Consider the following 17,230-nt stretch of genomic DNA (forward strand, 5'->3'; position numbering starts at 1 on the left):
CTCATCCCCTCGGCAATGCGTCAAAGTACATATGTCAAAAGTAAAATGAAAAAAGCAAAGGAAAATTTTCTCTCGATGCGGAGCGATAGCGCTTTTCCGTCTGGCGTGTTTTGATCCATTTTTCCTACTTATTTGTCCATTAAATCTAGTGAAAAGTGTATTTTGCATCAGAAGCTTTCCTTTGCGTTGTGTGAAACCCGAAAGTGATGTCATATAGCAACAGTAGCAGCTATTAAACGAATCAAACACAGCGGGCACAATAACAACACACATACACACGCACACACGGGGTCACAGTACGGCAGTAGCAGGAACGGGCAAATGAGCGATGTCGCTTTTCCGGAAACCAAAAAAACCTATCCAACGGCGCGTTTTCAGCGGGTACGATGATGAGGATGAAGAGAACCACAATGCATCCTTCAAGGACTCCGGCCCACACAGCGTCAGCAATGGAAGTGATAATGGGAGTGACACCAATCGACCTGTACCGATGGATACCGATCCCACGCCGGAAGGTCCGGCGGTAGCGGTTATACCGACCGGGTCCGAACACCGCAAGCGAAAAGAACACCGTGCGGAATCTTCCTCTAAGGGCTCGTTGAAAGCGATTCCGAGCACCAAACCCTCTTTGCTTAGTTTCGACGACGAAGGTAACAAAAAACATCTATTTTAGCTCTTGAACATAAGAAAACAGAAAAAGTACACGAAGCGAGAAAAAACGCAACATGACCATCGTCGTCATGTGGCAAAGTGATCGCTAGTCGACGACCGCAAATTCAATTGCAGAAGAAAAGAAAAGCATTTCTGGCTAATTGCACAGTGCCCGGAGAAGATTGCTAAAACGCACACTGACGGAATGTGGGATTCGTCCGGCCTTATAGGGTTAAACGAAGAAATCGAAATTATTCAGTGCATCCCCCATGTGCCTCGTTGTACAGTGACCGTGACGCGAAACGTTACTCGCTGTAGGGAAAATCTCCCCCCTTTCCCCTTTTGTGCACGACCATCGTACCGTCCAGCGCGCTACCCATCATCGTGTCTACACAGGAACTCATTTAATGGCACCTTTTCCCGTTCGTTTTTCTTTTCTTCTTCTTCTTTCTCTTTATTTCCAATTCCCATCGCGTTTGGGTCATCGTCCCGTTAACCCGTTCCCTATTCTGTGCAGAGGAGGGCGAAGTTTTCCAAGTGAAAAAGTCCTCCCACAGCAAGAAGGTGATGAAAACACTCGACAAGGAACGGCGCCGGAAACGACACATGGAGAAGAGCAATGGCACACAGTCGACCACGGCCCAGACCGGATATGGCGTGGAGCAGGGCAGCAAACCGAATGCCTCCCGCAAGCAGCAGTACCTTTCGTCATCATCACCGCCTTCAGGCACGGGGTCGTACGGCAACGACAGTAATGATAAGATAAAAAGAGAAAAGTGTGAAAATTCTAGCTCTAATATCCAAACAGAAATACGCACAGACGACTTTGTGGTAAGGTTATTATTATTCAATTTTCTACTACTCTTTTTTCCTTTAAGTTGTATTTAAACTACATTTACTTTGTCCAAAAACATCACAAAAACCCGCGATCGAAACATAGAAGATGATGAAGAAGGTCAAGCGAGAACAAGCAATGTTTCGTATTGGTTCTTTTCGCCCAAAAACTTTATGTTGATCTTTACACAGACGGCAGTGCGTCCCTTGTCCTTGCTTCAATGCCAATTGTAAGCTCTTGGGAGAAGGCCACGTTATTCAGAAATCGTCGAGTTAGTTTTGATTGGTGAACGATAGTTGATTTGCTTAGAAATTGAGGATTTTAAAATCGCAATCATATGTATTAATCGATGTCGGGTATTGGCGAATGATCGTTCAATGAGCAGTGTACCGAATGGGCCGTACATATCGTTTCTCTGTGTATTATATTGTACCCAATTACCTTTCCCTATCAAATGCACCATGGCGCATCAAACCATAGTTCCATGCTCAATCCTCAACCAACCGATCGCGATGGTTGATGCTTGATTTCGAGGATCACAGAAAGAAGAGCAAAATGCAAAACGCATCTGCAAGCAGTCGAAAGGATAATTTGCACCGCTTTTTCGTCCCTCTAATCCTCTGCGCCGCGCATTTCTTCTCCACTGTGTCAGAATCAGCGCAAAACGATGTCCATTGTAAGATTTGCGCTAATACTTGTCTTTCTGCATTTATTTTGCATACATGGCCCTTGCTTCCCATGAAACCGCATTCAATCTTCGACACGGATTGGGCGCAGCTGGTGGTCAAAAAGTCGGACCCTGAGAATATGATTCTGAACGGCCGGGCAGCCCTGTGCGCCGGGCGCAACGATATGTCGTCGGAGGATGAAGCGAACGAGGGGGATGAATCCGATGGTCGGATGCAGCATCATCACCGGTTTGCGAAACCGCAGGACAACTTTAAGATGTGTCTCGAGAACGGTGTTATACCGGATGCGGCCATGATTCATGCAGCTCGCAAGCGACGCCAGAAAGCTCGCGAGCAAGGTAAGTAAACGGCAGTATACTACCAAACTTATATGCCTTTGTAAATTTTCATTTGGTTTGCTCTGCATTTTAGGTGAATTTATTCCCGTAGAAGAACCGAAGGAGGAAAAGAATAAAAAGCGAACCGTACAAGAAGACGGGGACGGTGACGGATCGGATGAGGATGACGATCGGATCGATATGTCGGCTATAACCGGTGCCAAAGAGCGCGAAGAACGGCGGGAACAGTTTTATGCCGTACAGCGCGAAGGTACTGTAATCTGGCTTTGCATTCACCTCAGCCACATTTCAACTCAATACTAATTTTTTTCCTCATCACGCAGATTCCGATGCGGAAGATTCCGATGTGGAAACGAAGGAATGGGAAAATCAACAAATACGCAAGGGTGTTACCGGTGCTCAGCTAGTTTCGGCCCAGCAAGAGTCCGTAATATCGCAGTACTTAATTGGCAGCAACTTCAGTCAAACGTTCCAAAACAAATCAGCCCTGCTGATGGACGATCAACGTGTCGGCGATGGGACCAATGAACTGCGTGGTCTTTCAACGGCTGCCCTGCTCGAGAAAGCTTACGCAGCGTCCGGTGGTATCCGACTGGCTGGCAGTGGTGGTAGCAAGCGATCGAATACTACAAGCAGCAGCAGTGTTGGAATGACTAAAGCATCAGACACTAAACCAACCGGTCCCCGGATGCCACAGCAGATTCTTGCACAGCTGACAGAACGACACCGAACGACGGCAGAGTTGAATCGAAAGCACGACGAAGATATCAAACAAATTACGCAAGAAATCAAGCTGCTCCAGATGGATCACCTGTCGTGCGAACAAAAAGCTCCTGTTGCTGCGGCCAAATACCGGTTTTATCAAGAGTTTCGCTGCTATGTTTCGGATTTGGTCGAGTGCTTAAATGAAAAGGTACCATTGGTGATGGCCCTCGAGCAAAAGGCACTCACCTTGATGGGGAAGCATTCGGGAATGCTTATTGAACGACGCCGGCAGGATATGCGCGACCAGGTGAAGGAAGTTTCTGATGCAAACAGTAAGTATTGGCATATTGAGTACCAAGGAGCGTAGGTTCTGTTGTTAATTACCTTTTTTTTTGTTAACCTGTTTCATTTGCAGAAGGGATCAAACGCGTTGGTCCGGAAGAGCAGGAACGCGTACGGCGCGCAGCTGAACGGGAGGGACGACGCACACGCCGTCGACGGGATCGCGAAAAGAATGAAACGGCTGAAAGTCACTTCGATGGCATGTCCAGTGATGACGAAATCCCAGATATGGAAGCAGCTCGCTATCGTTCCGCACTGCAGACGATAGAGCTGGAAACGAGAGAGGTGTTTGAAGACGCAGCGGAAGAGTACGGTGAGGTGGCTGGCATCCTGGAGCGGTTTGAGCAGTGGCGCCAGCGCGATATGCCCGCGTACAGTGACACTTATGTGAGCCTCTGCCTGCCCAAAATCTTGGCACCACTGATCCGGATCGAACACGTCTGCTGGAACCCGCTAACGATGGATGCCTTGGTGGAGCTGGAGAATGAGAAATGGTACCGCACGGTCGCTCAGTATGGCTGCTCGGCCACGACGGAGGCGTCACTGGCAACAGATCCAGACGTTCGCCTTATACCGACGCTGGTGGAGAAAATATTCCTGCCAAAGCTGACGGCACTGGTCGAACAGTACTGGGATCCGCTGTCTACGACGCAAACGTTCCGGTTGGTACGATTACTGAAGCGATTCGTGCGCGATTATCCATCGCTAAAGATCACGTGCAAATCGCTCCGGGTGCTCTTCCAAGCCATTCTCGATAAGCTAAAACAGTCGATCGACAACGATGTGTTTATTCCAATCTTTCCCAAACAGTAAGTATTCGAATTTGCGGATTCACGTCCTGTAATTTTCAAAACTTATAATTCGTCCATGTGTGGTCTTCCCTTTGTAGAGCGCAAGAGGCAAAGTCGTCCTTCTTTCAACGCCAGTTTTGTAGCGGTTTAAAGCTACTGCGCAACATCACCAGCTGGCAAGGCATTTTGGCCGATGCAGCACTGAAAGAGCTCGCGATCGGCTCGCTGCTGAATCGATACCTGCTGAATGGAATGCGCGTCTGCTCGCCGGTGGATGCGATCGCGAAAGCTTCAACCATTGTGTACACATTGCCACGCGTCTGGCTTAACTCGGGTGCATCCGTCGTGCAGAGCATGGACCAGTTTGTCAACATGCTACAACATTTGCAATCTCAACTTGATCCTGCCCTTCCCCAAAATGGGTAAGTTGTTGTTTGGTGCGAGGTAAAATGCATAAGAAAAGCATACTACAAAAGACGCTTTCTTTATTTACTTTTTTCCAGAGAACTAGCCGAACAGATACGCAAAATTCTAACAAGTTTGCACGTGGTTTCAACGCCTTCTGCGGTAATGAACTAACGTTATGAAGGAGAAGGATGCATATACCCCGGTATCAAACAGTCGATTTTCGATCAATGTTTCTAATATAATAGAAAAAAGCAAGCAAATAAAGTTGCCCCGATCGTTTTGAATGAGCGGTAATAAATTTAAAAAAAAGGACGAATGCGGTAATATCAAGCAGTTAAAACAAGAATAAATCCGATCAAGGCTCGGCAAAACGAAAAATATTTGGAAAATGTTGAGAAAGTAACAGATCGCAGACTATCACTCCGCACGTTACGTCGTAGATCCTTCAGCAATGCGGAGAGGGCAGCGCAAATTAACTGCGAACTGCGGAACACGATGTTCGTATCTGATTGAGATCAAGGTGAGATGATGGATGGGTACCGATGAGTCGGGCCGAGTTTCAATATCCGTGGCACCGTTGTTTCCTGTGTTCGCCGATGGTTTTGCTTTGGAGAACTGTATCAATGCTAGAGACTGATAATCAGTAGACCCTTAAACGAACGATTGAGAATCCTGGTTGTATCGCTACATGCTTAACTGTAAAAAAGCCAACTAAGAAGCAACATTCTTTCCCAAAACACGGGCCAAATCTGTTAAATGATTTCAATCAACTGCAATGCCCCGAATGTAGCGAACGACGATGATGTCATGCAGGCATCAACTGGCACTGTTCCGTAGTGCTTTCCCGTCCGTCGTCCTTGCAAAACATCGATGAAAGGCGCATCCCAAAAATAGCATCTCTTTATTGACCGCGGGTGGGCTAATGGAATCACGAGATTCCCCCAAATAGTGCGCGATTGCATTGACCCACCGCCAATTTTTTCCTTTAATCAAATCTACTTCTTTTCATTTACATTCCTGTCATTCATTTTTCCGCCCCATGAGCGGCAGTTGCATCATTCGTCACCGCTGTGGGTCAACAGTTTTGCGCGATTGTGCCGGGCCGGAACCGAAGGACCACGTTTGAAACCCGTCAGACGAAAAAAAATCTTATCAGCGTTTCTTGGTATTTACTCATTTCAAACTCCTCCCCCCGCCCCACGATTCCGTACCTTTCCCGAGCGATCTTACGATTTGGTCGTTTTGTTTTCCTTGCTTCCAGTGCAGGGACCCGGCGCCACTTCTGCTGGAAGCAAACCATACAACCAGAGTCAGTTGTGTGCCGTCCGATCGCGCGCACGCAGACGGTTGTGGTGCCGGTTGTCTGAACGAAACGTCGTCTCGTCGTGGTTGGTTGTGGTGTAAGCGAGCTTCCCTCGCTGCGAATGAATAACCTCCGGGGTCACGACGTCACCGATCAGAAGTGTGGTTAAGTGCCTTTGCCAACGCATCGACGACCAGCGATTGGACAATTGACAAGCGCCTCCAACCCATCCCTGCTAGGTGATGTCCCAGCAGCCGTGGGCTGGATAAAACCAAGACGATCGATGCTGGTCGTCAGTTATGTCGCGACTATCGCCCAGTTCGGAGTGATCTCAAGCGCAGGCGAAGGTGAAGTCCCGAAAGAAATTGAAAACACAAGTGTGGGCCCGGGTCCGTTGTGTTACGTGTGTCCATCTGCAAGATGATTTGAGTTGCATTTCCGTTTGATTAATGGTGTCCAACGGTGTTCTCAGTGATCAGTACTTTGAAGAAGAAACGAAAAAACAGTGTGTGATAAGCTGTGACACTATCTCCGTCAGGATGGGTTCGACCATTCCAGCCAATCGACGACTTCCGGTGCTAGTGTGGGGTTAGTAGCTGTTTCCGAAATTCTTACCCTGTGTGGTCGCTTCTCAAACATTTCACAAGCCACGACACACCGAAGATAACAAAGTTTCCTGCCGAAAGCCTCGCACAGTGGACGCCAAGTTCAAAACCCCGGGACCACAACCCGCTTCCACTGTGTGTGTGTGTATGTGCGTTTGTATACCGCCGGCTGGTGATAGTGCCTTATCGCTTACGGTGGACTGGAATGCGTGGCATCGTGTAATGCATTTGCACAACATTCCACACCAGTGTCCTCCTGCTCATCGAAGACCGCGCAGGAAAGAAGGGCACAAGAATTATGCTCCAGTGCGGCGCGTTTTCGCCCGCCCATCTTTTGCCGGCAGTCTCGTGATCCGCTCATCGTTGACCTCTTGACAGCGTTTTAATTGCGTTTTCCAGGCCCCCGAGACGGCATCGGAGATGCTGATGGAAGCAACTGGAACTGTACGCACGAGGAAATGCGTTCATTAATAAAAAGAAAGGCACATACACTGATGGGTCATCTTGTTGTTATCAGCAGCAGGATCTTCTTATCCGCGAGAGGTCCTTGAGGAAATTTTGGCTTAAATGTGCCGGTTTTTGTTTGACACGATCTGGGGGGGTGGAAATTTCCCACTTTAGAAAGTGTTGCATATAGCAGCATTTGTTTGTTTGATAATTTTGCCTAACGATGGTTGTTTTGCACCGGATTTACCCACCGCGCGTTATCAATTTACAAAGCTGCAAAGGAGTTGCTTTCAAAATATTTGTAAATTAACTTTTCCATAATCTAAACAAATCGCCCACCACACACCACACACGCTGGTAATAAATGCTTTTGCCTTTATCGGCACAACAACCTCTAGGGGGTCTTTTAAAAGGGGCTGACCATTTCTGGCTTACCAATAGCGTGTGTGTAGTGGGTAGAGATTGGTGCGAATGGGATTTTGGACCGGTCCCTGTCGTGGTGGCGACCTGCGCCGCTACCAATACACCACCGGGCTGTCCCGTATGACCACAATTACTGACATTATTTGAAGAGTTCATTTCACTACGACTCACCGTGTATCATTATGCTTGCGTGCTATTCCAGTTGTGATCATACTGCCGGTACTCATTGATCGCAGCAATGCGTTCGACATCTTTCCACCAAACTACGATATCCGGTACCGGCTGGAAACGGATGTGACTCTCGTACCGGATGTGCATGCGACCGATAACTACATGTGGTACCTGAACGGTTACCTGCGAGTCCATCGTTATGATGCGAAAAATCTAGCCGCACAGGTAAGTTACACTCCCGCCGTAACAGCAGTGAAAGAAGTGTTCTGCTCACACTACCCCTTCGTTGCACGCGATAGATCGAGCTCGATCGCCATCACATCCCACAGAGCGAGGGTGATGTGTCCGCATTGCTGGAACCGTTCCGCATAGCGATCGCAAACGATACGATCCTCAGCATCCAGTTCAAGCAGAGCGAACCGATCTGGTCGGCGAACATCAAGCGTGCGCTGGCCTCACTGCTGCAGGCGCACGGCGATGGTCCCGGGGCGTACGTTGTCGATGAGCAGGGCATCTTCGGCAGCTGCCCGACCGAATACTTCGTCGTGAACAAATCGAACGTGTTCGAGATTTCGAAAACGTACGGCATGGACCGGTGTACGATCTACCGCGGTGCGATCTACCTGACGCGCAGCAATATACCGCAGAATCACTGCATCCCGAACAAACAGCCGCAGGCGATCACGTCCCGCATCGCCAACTACAAGCTGCGTAAGATCGAATCCTACCGCTACATGCTGACCGAGCTCGATGGCACCATGCGCACCAACATTCGGACGCTGGAGTCGTACTACCCTCAGTTCCTGTATTCGCGTGTGGTTTTGCGGTACGAGCAGCACCAGGTGTTGGACGAAACGCCCGGCCGGCCGGTGGTGGACATTGTCAATGGAATGGCATATCTGTTCAGTCCGATCCTGTTCGAGAGCCCCGATCTCGAGGCGACCGGTGGCCGCAGTCCCAAATCGAAAGAGAAGCTAATAAACCGCACTGCCAGCCTGCTGAACGCGATGGCGGACAATCTAGAGACGGTGGACAACAAGCTGAAGGAACCGTACGACGAAACGGTGTCGGAAATCATCCGGCTGATGGGCACGATGGATTTGGAAACGCTGAAGCAGCTGTACGAGGAGATCGATCTCGGTACATCGTATCGGCAGGAAACGGCCCGAAACATCTTTCTCGAGATAGTGCCGCGCACTGGTACGACCTCCACCATACTGCTCACGCGCGATCTCATCATGAACAAGCAGGTTAACCCGATGACGGCGGTACAGTTGCTGATCTCGCTACCGTTCTACATGGCGGAACCGTCGCAAGAGTTGGTAAAGGAGTGTGAGGTGTTCCTGGAAGTGGGCGCGGATCGACCGGACATAAAGCATGCGGCGGTGCTCAGTTACGCCACCATGATCTACAACACGTTCGTGGCGGGGAAACTGACTGCGGACACGTTCGAGAAGTACGTCAAGATGTACTTCGACCTGTTCCTGAGTAAGTATGCGTTTCGCTGGTCCCTTTTCGCCCGATCAACTCCCCTACTGTGCATTTTGCCCTTTCTTGCAACAGATAGTTTCGAGTACGAGCAGCAGATGCTCTACCTGGAGGGGTTGGGTAACCTGCAGCTGGAAAACGTGGCCGAATATTTGGATCCAATCATTCGGGCAGACTATCCGCAAAACACCGACATCCGCTTTCTGGCCATGTTGGCCCTGCTGCCGACGGCCCATTTGCGCCCGAACCAGGTGTACGAAACGTACTGGCCAATCTTTCACTCGCGCACCAGCCCGTTGCAGCTGCGGGTGGCCGCATTTACGATGCTGCTGTTCTCCAATCCGACGCCCGGGCGGTTACTGGGGCTGTACAGTGTGATAAAGACGGAGAACGATCCGCATATGATCAACTTCTATCGCACGACCGTACTGAGCATCTCCGAAACGACCTATCCTTGCTACCAGCATCTGTAAGTACGAGAGTTTGGGATAATAGGGAGAATTTGGGATTGGGTTTGGGGCGATGGGCGGACTAGCCTGGTGCACTCTACAGCCCAGCGCTAACAAGGGGCATTCGCGATTTGGAAGTGGAAACTTTGGGGACCATCTTCTATAAGTCAATCCAGATATTGGAACATGCTGAAGATGTAGACATCAGAGGTTTACAGATCTCCTACGTAGGAAGGATTGTGCAGGCGGTCTCGGGATATAGATTACCTAGGCAAAAGTCTAATTTAGTACATCCACCACTAGCGGCCTTGACAGCAAATCCTAACGCACGCAGGAGTTGCTTAAGACAGGTGACAGCACTTTTGAAATCGTCCTAAATTTCACCTTTCTTGAGTCAAAAGTCAGCATCGACAATAATATTGATATTGAGATACGCGCTATCGAGATTTTATAGAACTTATATAGTTTCAGTACTCACATATGCCTCTGCGACATTGACTTTGTCTATAACTGACGAAATCCTCTTAGCAGCGTTCGAGATGCTCATATTATAGACTCGCTAGGCTCTGGTTGGCTAGTCTCGTGGTGATAATGACACCGGACGACTAAACCCGTAAAGTTCTTTTAAGTCATCCTCACGGACAAAGGAGGCGTGGTAGGCCCAAATTAAGAAGGATGTGATGGCATTGATGTGTCCGCCAGGAAGGCCAGGATAAACGATTGTCTGAAGACGGAGCTAGACCTTGAGCGGTTTAGAGGACTTCCCCAGCAGACTAAGACCGGGAAGCGGTTGTTTTGCCTGATAAGTTAGTAAGTAAGTTCAAATCGAGGATTTGCTTTCAATTTTTCGCTTCTAGCAAGTTACTTCTCGCATACATGACCCGCCAACTACCGGATGCACCAGCGCCCAAGTATTGGGTCACTGGTAACTATCTGTTTGACTACCGCGATCGCAAGTTCCACATCGGCTCGATGTTGCAGACCATGCTGATCGGTAGCCATCAAACGGATCTACCGATGATCGCTTCGTTCAAGTTCGATACGGAGGCCCTTGGCAGGTTTACGGGCCAACTAGGGGTGAGTGTCTGGTCGTCCCAATCGGCCCATCGTTAGGTTTGGCGAACTAACCTAATTTTGTGTACCGTCCACAGCTGTACATTAAAGCGCGTGGATTGAGTGACGCCGTCATCAACCGACTGACGACGTTCAACTCAAGCCATCTGCGGCTGGATCGGTTGAGCAGCATACTGAAATCGATGAAGCTATCCACCATTAGTCCAACGCCGTTACATTTCGAGTTCATCGTCCAGTTTGAGGGTAAAACCGTCCTCTGTTACCATCTCAATCAAACTACCTTCCACAATCTAACCGACGGAAACAGTGAGTAATGTGCCGGAGTCGAACCGGGGAATATGTGGCTTGTACGAACAGTTTCTCATCACTTTCAGTCATCAATCGGATTAATCTGCTGAGGGATAGCCACGTGAATATGCAGATCGTACGGCGCCCGTTCATGATCAAGTACGCGCTCCCGACGCTGCTGGGCACGCCGGCCGACATCCTTATCGAGAACACCGTGCTGGCGACGGTTCGCGGCAACACCACGCAGCAGACGATGCTGATGGACAAGGTGGCGCGCAGCAACCAGGTGGACGTGCGTTACTCTTCCTACGCAGTCGTAAAGATTCGCAGCTACAACCCCATCAACGATGTGGAATATTCCACCATCCGCGAGCAAGGCTTCCTGGTGTACATACCGGTGAACAACGAGATCGTGTGGGACATTGCGGGTAAATCGATCAGCTACAGCTTCTACCGTCCGGAGAACATGACCAGCGGCATCTCGCTGAAGAGCCGTACGCGCAACACGCCGGCAAACGGTTCCACGGCAGCGGAGACACTCGAACCGAAGGAGGAAGATATTGCCAAGTATGGGTACCGGATCGACGATCTGGGCATTCAGCTGCTCGCCAGGGTGCACCAAGATTACACCAAGGACAACGTGATGTTCATGCTCGAAACGGACATACTGGACAATGCGAAGGTGCTGACGAAAGCCCCGTTCTCGCTGGTCAACAACCTGCTGCGCATCGTCAGCCTGATACAGCTGAACACGATCCACATCGGACGCGACAAACACCTGACGCTGCTGATTGCGAACGATCAGAAAACGCTCCTGCAGGGTACGCTCAAATGGGACACCCAGAACTACTCGAAACAGCCGTCCGTGCCGGAAAACGAGGTGCTGCGGGTGAATCTGATCCTTGCCCACACCATTCCGAAACCGGAAGGCAGCCGGGACGAGGTGAAGGTACTGCACAAATGGGACATCGTGTCACAGTACACCAACTTCAAGTGTGACCGGGCAGCGCGGATATTCTTCTCGCTTACACGCCACGAATGGAACAGTTCCAACTGGAAGGTACGTTAAAAAGGGGAGTGTGGGGGGGTGCGAGAGTGGGTGGGTTGGGTTCTTGTACGGCACCATGCTCCACCGGCCGGGATCCATCTTGGCGCACGCGTGGACTGGCGTTCGTTTTTCAATTGAATTAAACTCAATCAGAGTGGGGTCAATTTTTTGCGCACCCCGGCCAATATCAGCACGGCCGGGATTGGGTGATTGCATTTCTCCGCAGTGGACAATCGAGTTGTTTTTAATTGTGCCAGCCGTATCTGTGCAGATGTGCATACCACCCAGGGAGGGAGAGTGCCGCAGCTTAACTGTTATGAACCTTGGTTTATTTGGGATGCGCAACTAAAGCTATGGCCAGCGTAACATGAACATGCCGCTGGGCCCGGCATTGATTGTACTAGCAGAACGACTAGTTCGAAGCGAATTTGCTTTTAAAGGCGGATTTTCCTAATAGCAACAAGCAAGATTTTGTTGTCGATTTCTTATTCGGCTGCGGGCTCTGCCTCGCCGACGGCTTCAGCGGCAGCATCAGCACCACCCGCTTCCAACTCCTTTTCCAGCGCAATCAACGCCCTCACACCGTCCACCATTTCCTTGACGGCCTCAAACTCCGTCAGCCCGAGACGCCGCTTGTTCGACACATCGAGTATGCCACCGTCGGTGTCCGTGTGCTCGCCGTGCACACCGCGTATCTGGAGTTTGTGTGCAGCGGCCGCCTCCTCCAGCCGGGCCTTGTCACTGCTTAGTTTCGGCAGGCGAATGTGCACCGAGGCGCGAATAGCCGTGCCGAGGTTGGTCGGGCAGAAGGTAAGATACCCGAGACGTTCGTCCCGTTGGAAGGGGATGTGTTTGTCCAGCGTTTCCAGCGCGGTAATGAACCGTTGATACACTTGCGCTGCGGAGAGTAAGCATCAAATGTAAGGCCGATTTGCGGAAAACAACCGACACACCGCTACTCACCGATATCGGCACCGTCCTGCATCGAGATAATACGCAAGTGGTCCTCCTCGTTAACCCACACCACGAACGTTTTTGCCTCATTCAGAAGGATGGCTCGTCCAGCCGGGAAGAAGCGGCCGGCCTGTGCTTCGGCCAGAAAACGGTCGCACTCCTTGAACAGATAGTGGCCCTCGGTCAACTCCAACCTTTTGCCCGCATCGAGCGCTTCCAACAGATGCAGCTCGCCCTGCAATTCTTCCGGCAGATTCTGTACTGCGGCGTGCACCTTCTGGTAGATTTCTTCGTACTGATCTTCCTGCATGCGCGGATGGTACGGGAATCCTTCCACCGACCGCGCGCAACGGACACGCGTCGATACGACATACTGCCCCTCGGCATCCGGATTCTCCAGCTCCGTCGGGTCTCCCCAGCTGAGGTCCGGCTGTTTATCCTCCGCACCGAACCCCATATGATACTCCACGATCAGGGGGTCAAACAGCTCGGCAAACACGCTGTATGCCGTAGGATCGGCCGCATACAGCCCCACGTGCGAATCCCGATTCTTCAGCCCGGACTGGACGCAATCTAGCAGGGTCGATTTGTACGTCGGCGTTTTTACCTCCCTCAGCTTCCCGAGCAGCTCTTGGGTGAGATGTGTTTTCAGCAGCGAGCGACACCCTTCGTCCTCTGCCAGCTCCTGCAGACCGGTATCGAGTGCGAGATTGGTTTCGCTAGCCGTTCGGCGAACGTTGAGCACAAGTCCGCGATTTTCGCGTTCAAGTTGCTGGATCCGTTTGCGGGCTGCGGCTAGCTCCTCCATACTTTCCGCGACCTGCTCGTCGGTGGGACAGTTTTCACACAGCACCTGCCGGATGAACTTGCAGGCGTCTTCCGGTTTGTGGTCTTCCTGGTACAGACGAATCAGCGCCTTGCTTAGACAATCGATGGCACCCGCGGATTCGAGATACTTCCGGAATGCCTCACGCTTTTGCTCCAGCTAGCAGGCAATGGGAGGGATGAATATATTTCATCTCAATGCTATACAAAGTCGATTCTCGATTCCACTTACCGAAGCCATCGTGGCTGGTTGAATAGCCGCCGTACACTTCACCCGACCTTGTAGGGCTTTTTCAAGTGGCGTACTTCCGAATGCGACGAAATATGACACTCTGCTTTGTGGTTTGCTCACACCGCACCGCTCTCAGGTATCGGGATTTTGCCAGAAGCCTGCTCTGAAATTCACTGCAAATTTAGACCCTGCTACGGTTCGCAACCTGCTCGTTTGGTGGTTTTGCCTTGAATGACGATGTCACAACACTTCAATGACTACTGAGCTGTTAGCGACAGTCTGTGCACGTGAGCAAAACGGAAAAAACGAAAGTTCCAAGGCAATGGTGCAATATGCTAAGCAGCGTGGCACACCAACAGGCAGCAACCAAACAGTTCTGTTGCCATGGCGACACATACTGGTTGCTTTCCGAAGGATAAAAGTGTGCATAAAACGAAAGAAACAATACCATTACACCTCGCTACAAAGGAATGTTTTCGATCTGTCGTTGTAGATGTGCTTTTCGGCGGATTATCGCCCGCTAGTGTTCCTGCAGCGGCCCTTCCAGCTTACGGGCGAGGTCGTGTTCGGCGAAACGAAGGTACCGAAACAGTGCCCCAAAGAACCGCGGATTGCGTTCAACGTGTCGTACCATCTGCCGGATTATGTCGAGCGAATCTATCGCGCCCTGGACACGAAGGACCGCAGCTGTCCGAAGGAAATTCTACGCCTTACACCACCGCCATTTTCCGGCGACTGCCGGGCAGATCGGTTCAGCCCGCTGACGACGGTTACTGGGCTTGATGGGCGTTTTACGTTCACGAAGGTATGGCCGCGCCGCGAAATTCCGTTTCGGGGAGATTCATTATGCTTGTCTTTATAGCTTCCTTCCTGGATCGATATGTTGTTGCACCGGTTGGATCACGCTGTTTCGGCAGTAGTGCCTGGGCGTGTGCATACGCTCAACATCACCGACCATATCGATGTGCAAGCCCGCGTTCTGCAGTGGTCGAACGATACGGAAATCCAGATCAACGGTGGCACTATTTGGTTCCCGTCGCGGTTCTATCACAATGTGAAAATGCAACATTCCTACACGTCACGGATCGAGTACGGGTTCCTCAGTAAGTTCCGATGAGTTGGTGCAAGCGTGCGGAACTTTATCACTGATTGGTTGTGTTTTTTTTTGTTTGTATTGCTCACTCGTCAGGTGTCTGCAGCTTGATCCACAACAAGTTGACGACTTTTAACGATCGCATCCTGCAGCTGACGAACGAGATCCGGGACGAGTATCGGGTGCGCGACAGCTTTCTGCTGACCGCCGACTGCTCGCTCACACCCAAAATGGCCATCCTGGTGCTGGACGACCAGAAGGGCGTGCAGATCTACACAGGCGGTAACTATTTGATCTACGAACCGGGTTCTGGTACGGGTGCGGTCAACAGTAACGGCACCACCTTCTCGCCTACCATGACTGTGAACATTAACGATGAGCAGCTGATCGACCTCCGCAATATCGTTTATCAGTATCCACCCGATGACGAATTCTACGACTTCCGGGTGTACATCGATCGGGAGGGTGTGCTGGTGGTTGAAAACCAGCTCAATGGAGCTGTCGTACAGTACGGACCGGCCGGTATTGTCAATCTGCTGCTACCGACCGTACACAAGGGCCAGATGTGTGGTCTGTGCAGTGATCGCGAGTAGCAGAAATCGTTCGACTGAGTAAGGAACACCGTCCGTCAAAATCCGACGGACCAGAGTGTATATGTGTACGTGCGCGCGTATGGTGCACCACGCAGCGCAGCGTTAGGTAACAGTGCCTGCAAGCATTTGTTCGTATTCTACGTTAGAATATAGTAGATGATAATAATAAAAAAAAACTTTCAACAAAATTAACTACATATAGCAGTTATTTATCAACACTCATGATCAAGCAGAAGATGGTTGATCGTGATTAGGGTTACTAGATGTGTTTGAAATACGCATTTAACTCACCCCTCCGCAAGGTCCTCGATAGTATAGTGGTAAGTATCCCCGCCTGTCACGCGGGAGACCGGGGTTCGATTCCCCGTCGGGGAGGGAGAAACATTTTTTCCGTAGAGAGAACTCTTCTTTTGACTTACTATCCTTTTAATTTTACCTAGATTCTATAAAAAATATTATTTGAAGTGTATTTTTTAACATTAAAATTAATTTTCCAACTGCATGCAAATCTTTGTTTTCATACTTTTCCTCGATTTATTATTTCTCTTTAGCACTTTACCGCTTCGAATCTATTAGTTACTTTTGTTTCCTCAAATACGCGACACAGAGACACTCTTAATATGCGTTTTACTCTTAGTGTTTAACGAGGGGGTACCATTAATAGGCATTAGTTCGTACTGTACTGTGCTTACATCCGGTAATAGAGTAGAAAACCACACAAATTCGCTGCATCCTCGAATACGCGTGCAATTCCCTTCTTTCACTACGCGGCAACGAATACAACGTGCGACGATCGGCTCGTTTTGACGCTGCGCTAATTTTACATTTACATTTTCGTTTTATATACTCTTTGCAGTGCTTACGGGGGGAGTTCTACTATTTATAATAATTACTTTGCTACGTAAGGAAATTAACCGTAAACTATGTATATTTTACAAAAGTAGGCGAAACTATTCCCGCGTTCCTTCTTTTTTCAATTGTATGTTTAAGTTTTTAATATGCTTTGTTCACACGGCTGTGAAGCTCAAAGTAGTAGTGTATCGGTCGGTCTATCAATACAGGAAAGAAAGTGTCCGATTCTTGCAGCAGATGAGATAGGTCGGAATTTATGACAAATAGAAACCGATCGAACTAATATAATCCGACCACAAAAGCAAGAACGGAATGCCATCGGCTCGCACGATACACAAACGTTTCGCTCTAATAATCAGTCTTACACGTTTTTACGCGATAACGTTCACCGACGGAAATGGCTAACAACAGTAATGGAGAACAGGGGACACGGTGTAGGACAACTGTTTTTCGTTTTGTTTTGTAGATACAAGGTAGATTTAAATGATGCTCCTTAAGTACCTAGAATGAACTCCAGTTCCTCAATGGTAGCACCAGATGGACTTGCGGAAAACATCATCACCTCACCGATGTCATACACCACATCGTCTACCTGTACGTCGAGGCTGCTCACCGTGGTAGTAGTA

The 17,230-nt window shown here is 49.7% G+C and overlaps 2 protein-coding genes and 1 non-coding gene across 3 annotated transcripts; all 3 read left to right on the top strand.

Annotated features, from left to right (window-relative positions):
* Positions 1–328: 328 nt before the first annotated feature.
* Positions 329–4,930, top strand: LOC128719808 (intron Large complex component GCFC2). The gene is made up of 8 exons (XM_053813445.1): positions 329–650; positions 1,169–1,482; positions 2,264–2,513; positions 2,587–2,763; positions 2,837–3,550; positions 3,634–4,369; positions 4,450–4,773; positions 4,855–4,930. Exons 1-8 carry the CDS (start codon positions 329–331, stop codon positions 4,928–4,930), a joined length of 2,913 nt encoding a protein of 970 aa, XP_053669420.1.
* Positions 4,931–6,601: 1,671 nt separating this feature from the next.
* Positions 6,602–15,752, top strand: LOC128710136 (uncharacterized). The gene is made up of 10 exons (XM_053805178.1): positions 6,602–6,650; positions 7,740–7,933; positions 8,008–9,196; positions 9,272–9,665; positions 10,503–10,722; positions 10,797–11,025; positions 11,094–12,067; positions 14,560–14,871; positions 14,929–15,169; positions 15,256–15,752. Exons 1-10 carry the CDS (start codon positions 6,602–6,604, stop codon positions 15,750–15,752), a joined length of 4,299 nt encoding a protein of 1,432 aa, XP_053661153.1.
* Positions 15,753–16,055: 303 nt separating this feature from the next.
* Positions 16,056–16,127, top strand: Trnad-guc (transfer RNA aspartic acid (anticodon GUC)). Its single transcript has one exon. It is a non-coding gene; the product is annotated as a tRNA-Asp (tRNA).
* Positions 16,128–17,230: the final 1,103 nt, after the last annotated feature.

The sequence above is a fragment of the Anopheles marshallii genome, chromosome 2 (genome assembly GCF_943734725.1).
Source record: "Anopheles marshallii chromosome 2, idAnoMarsDA_429_01, whole genome shotgun sequence".
Taxonomy (NCBI): Eukaryota; Metazoa; Arthropoda; class Insecta; order Diptera; family Culicidae; genus Anopheles; species Anopheles marshallii.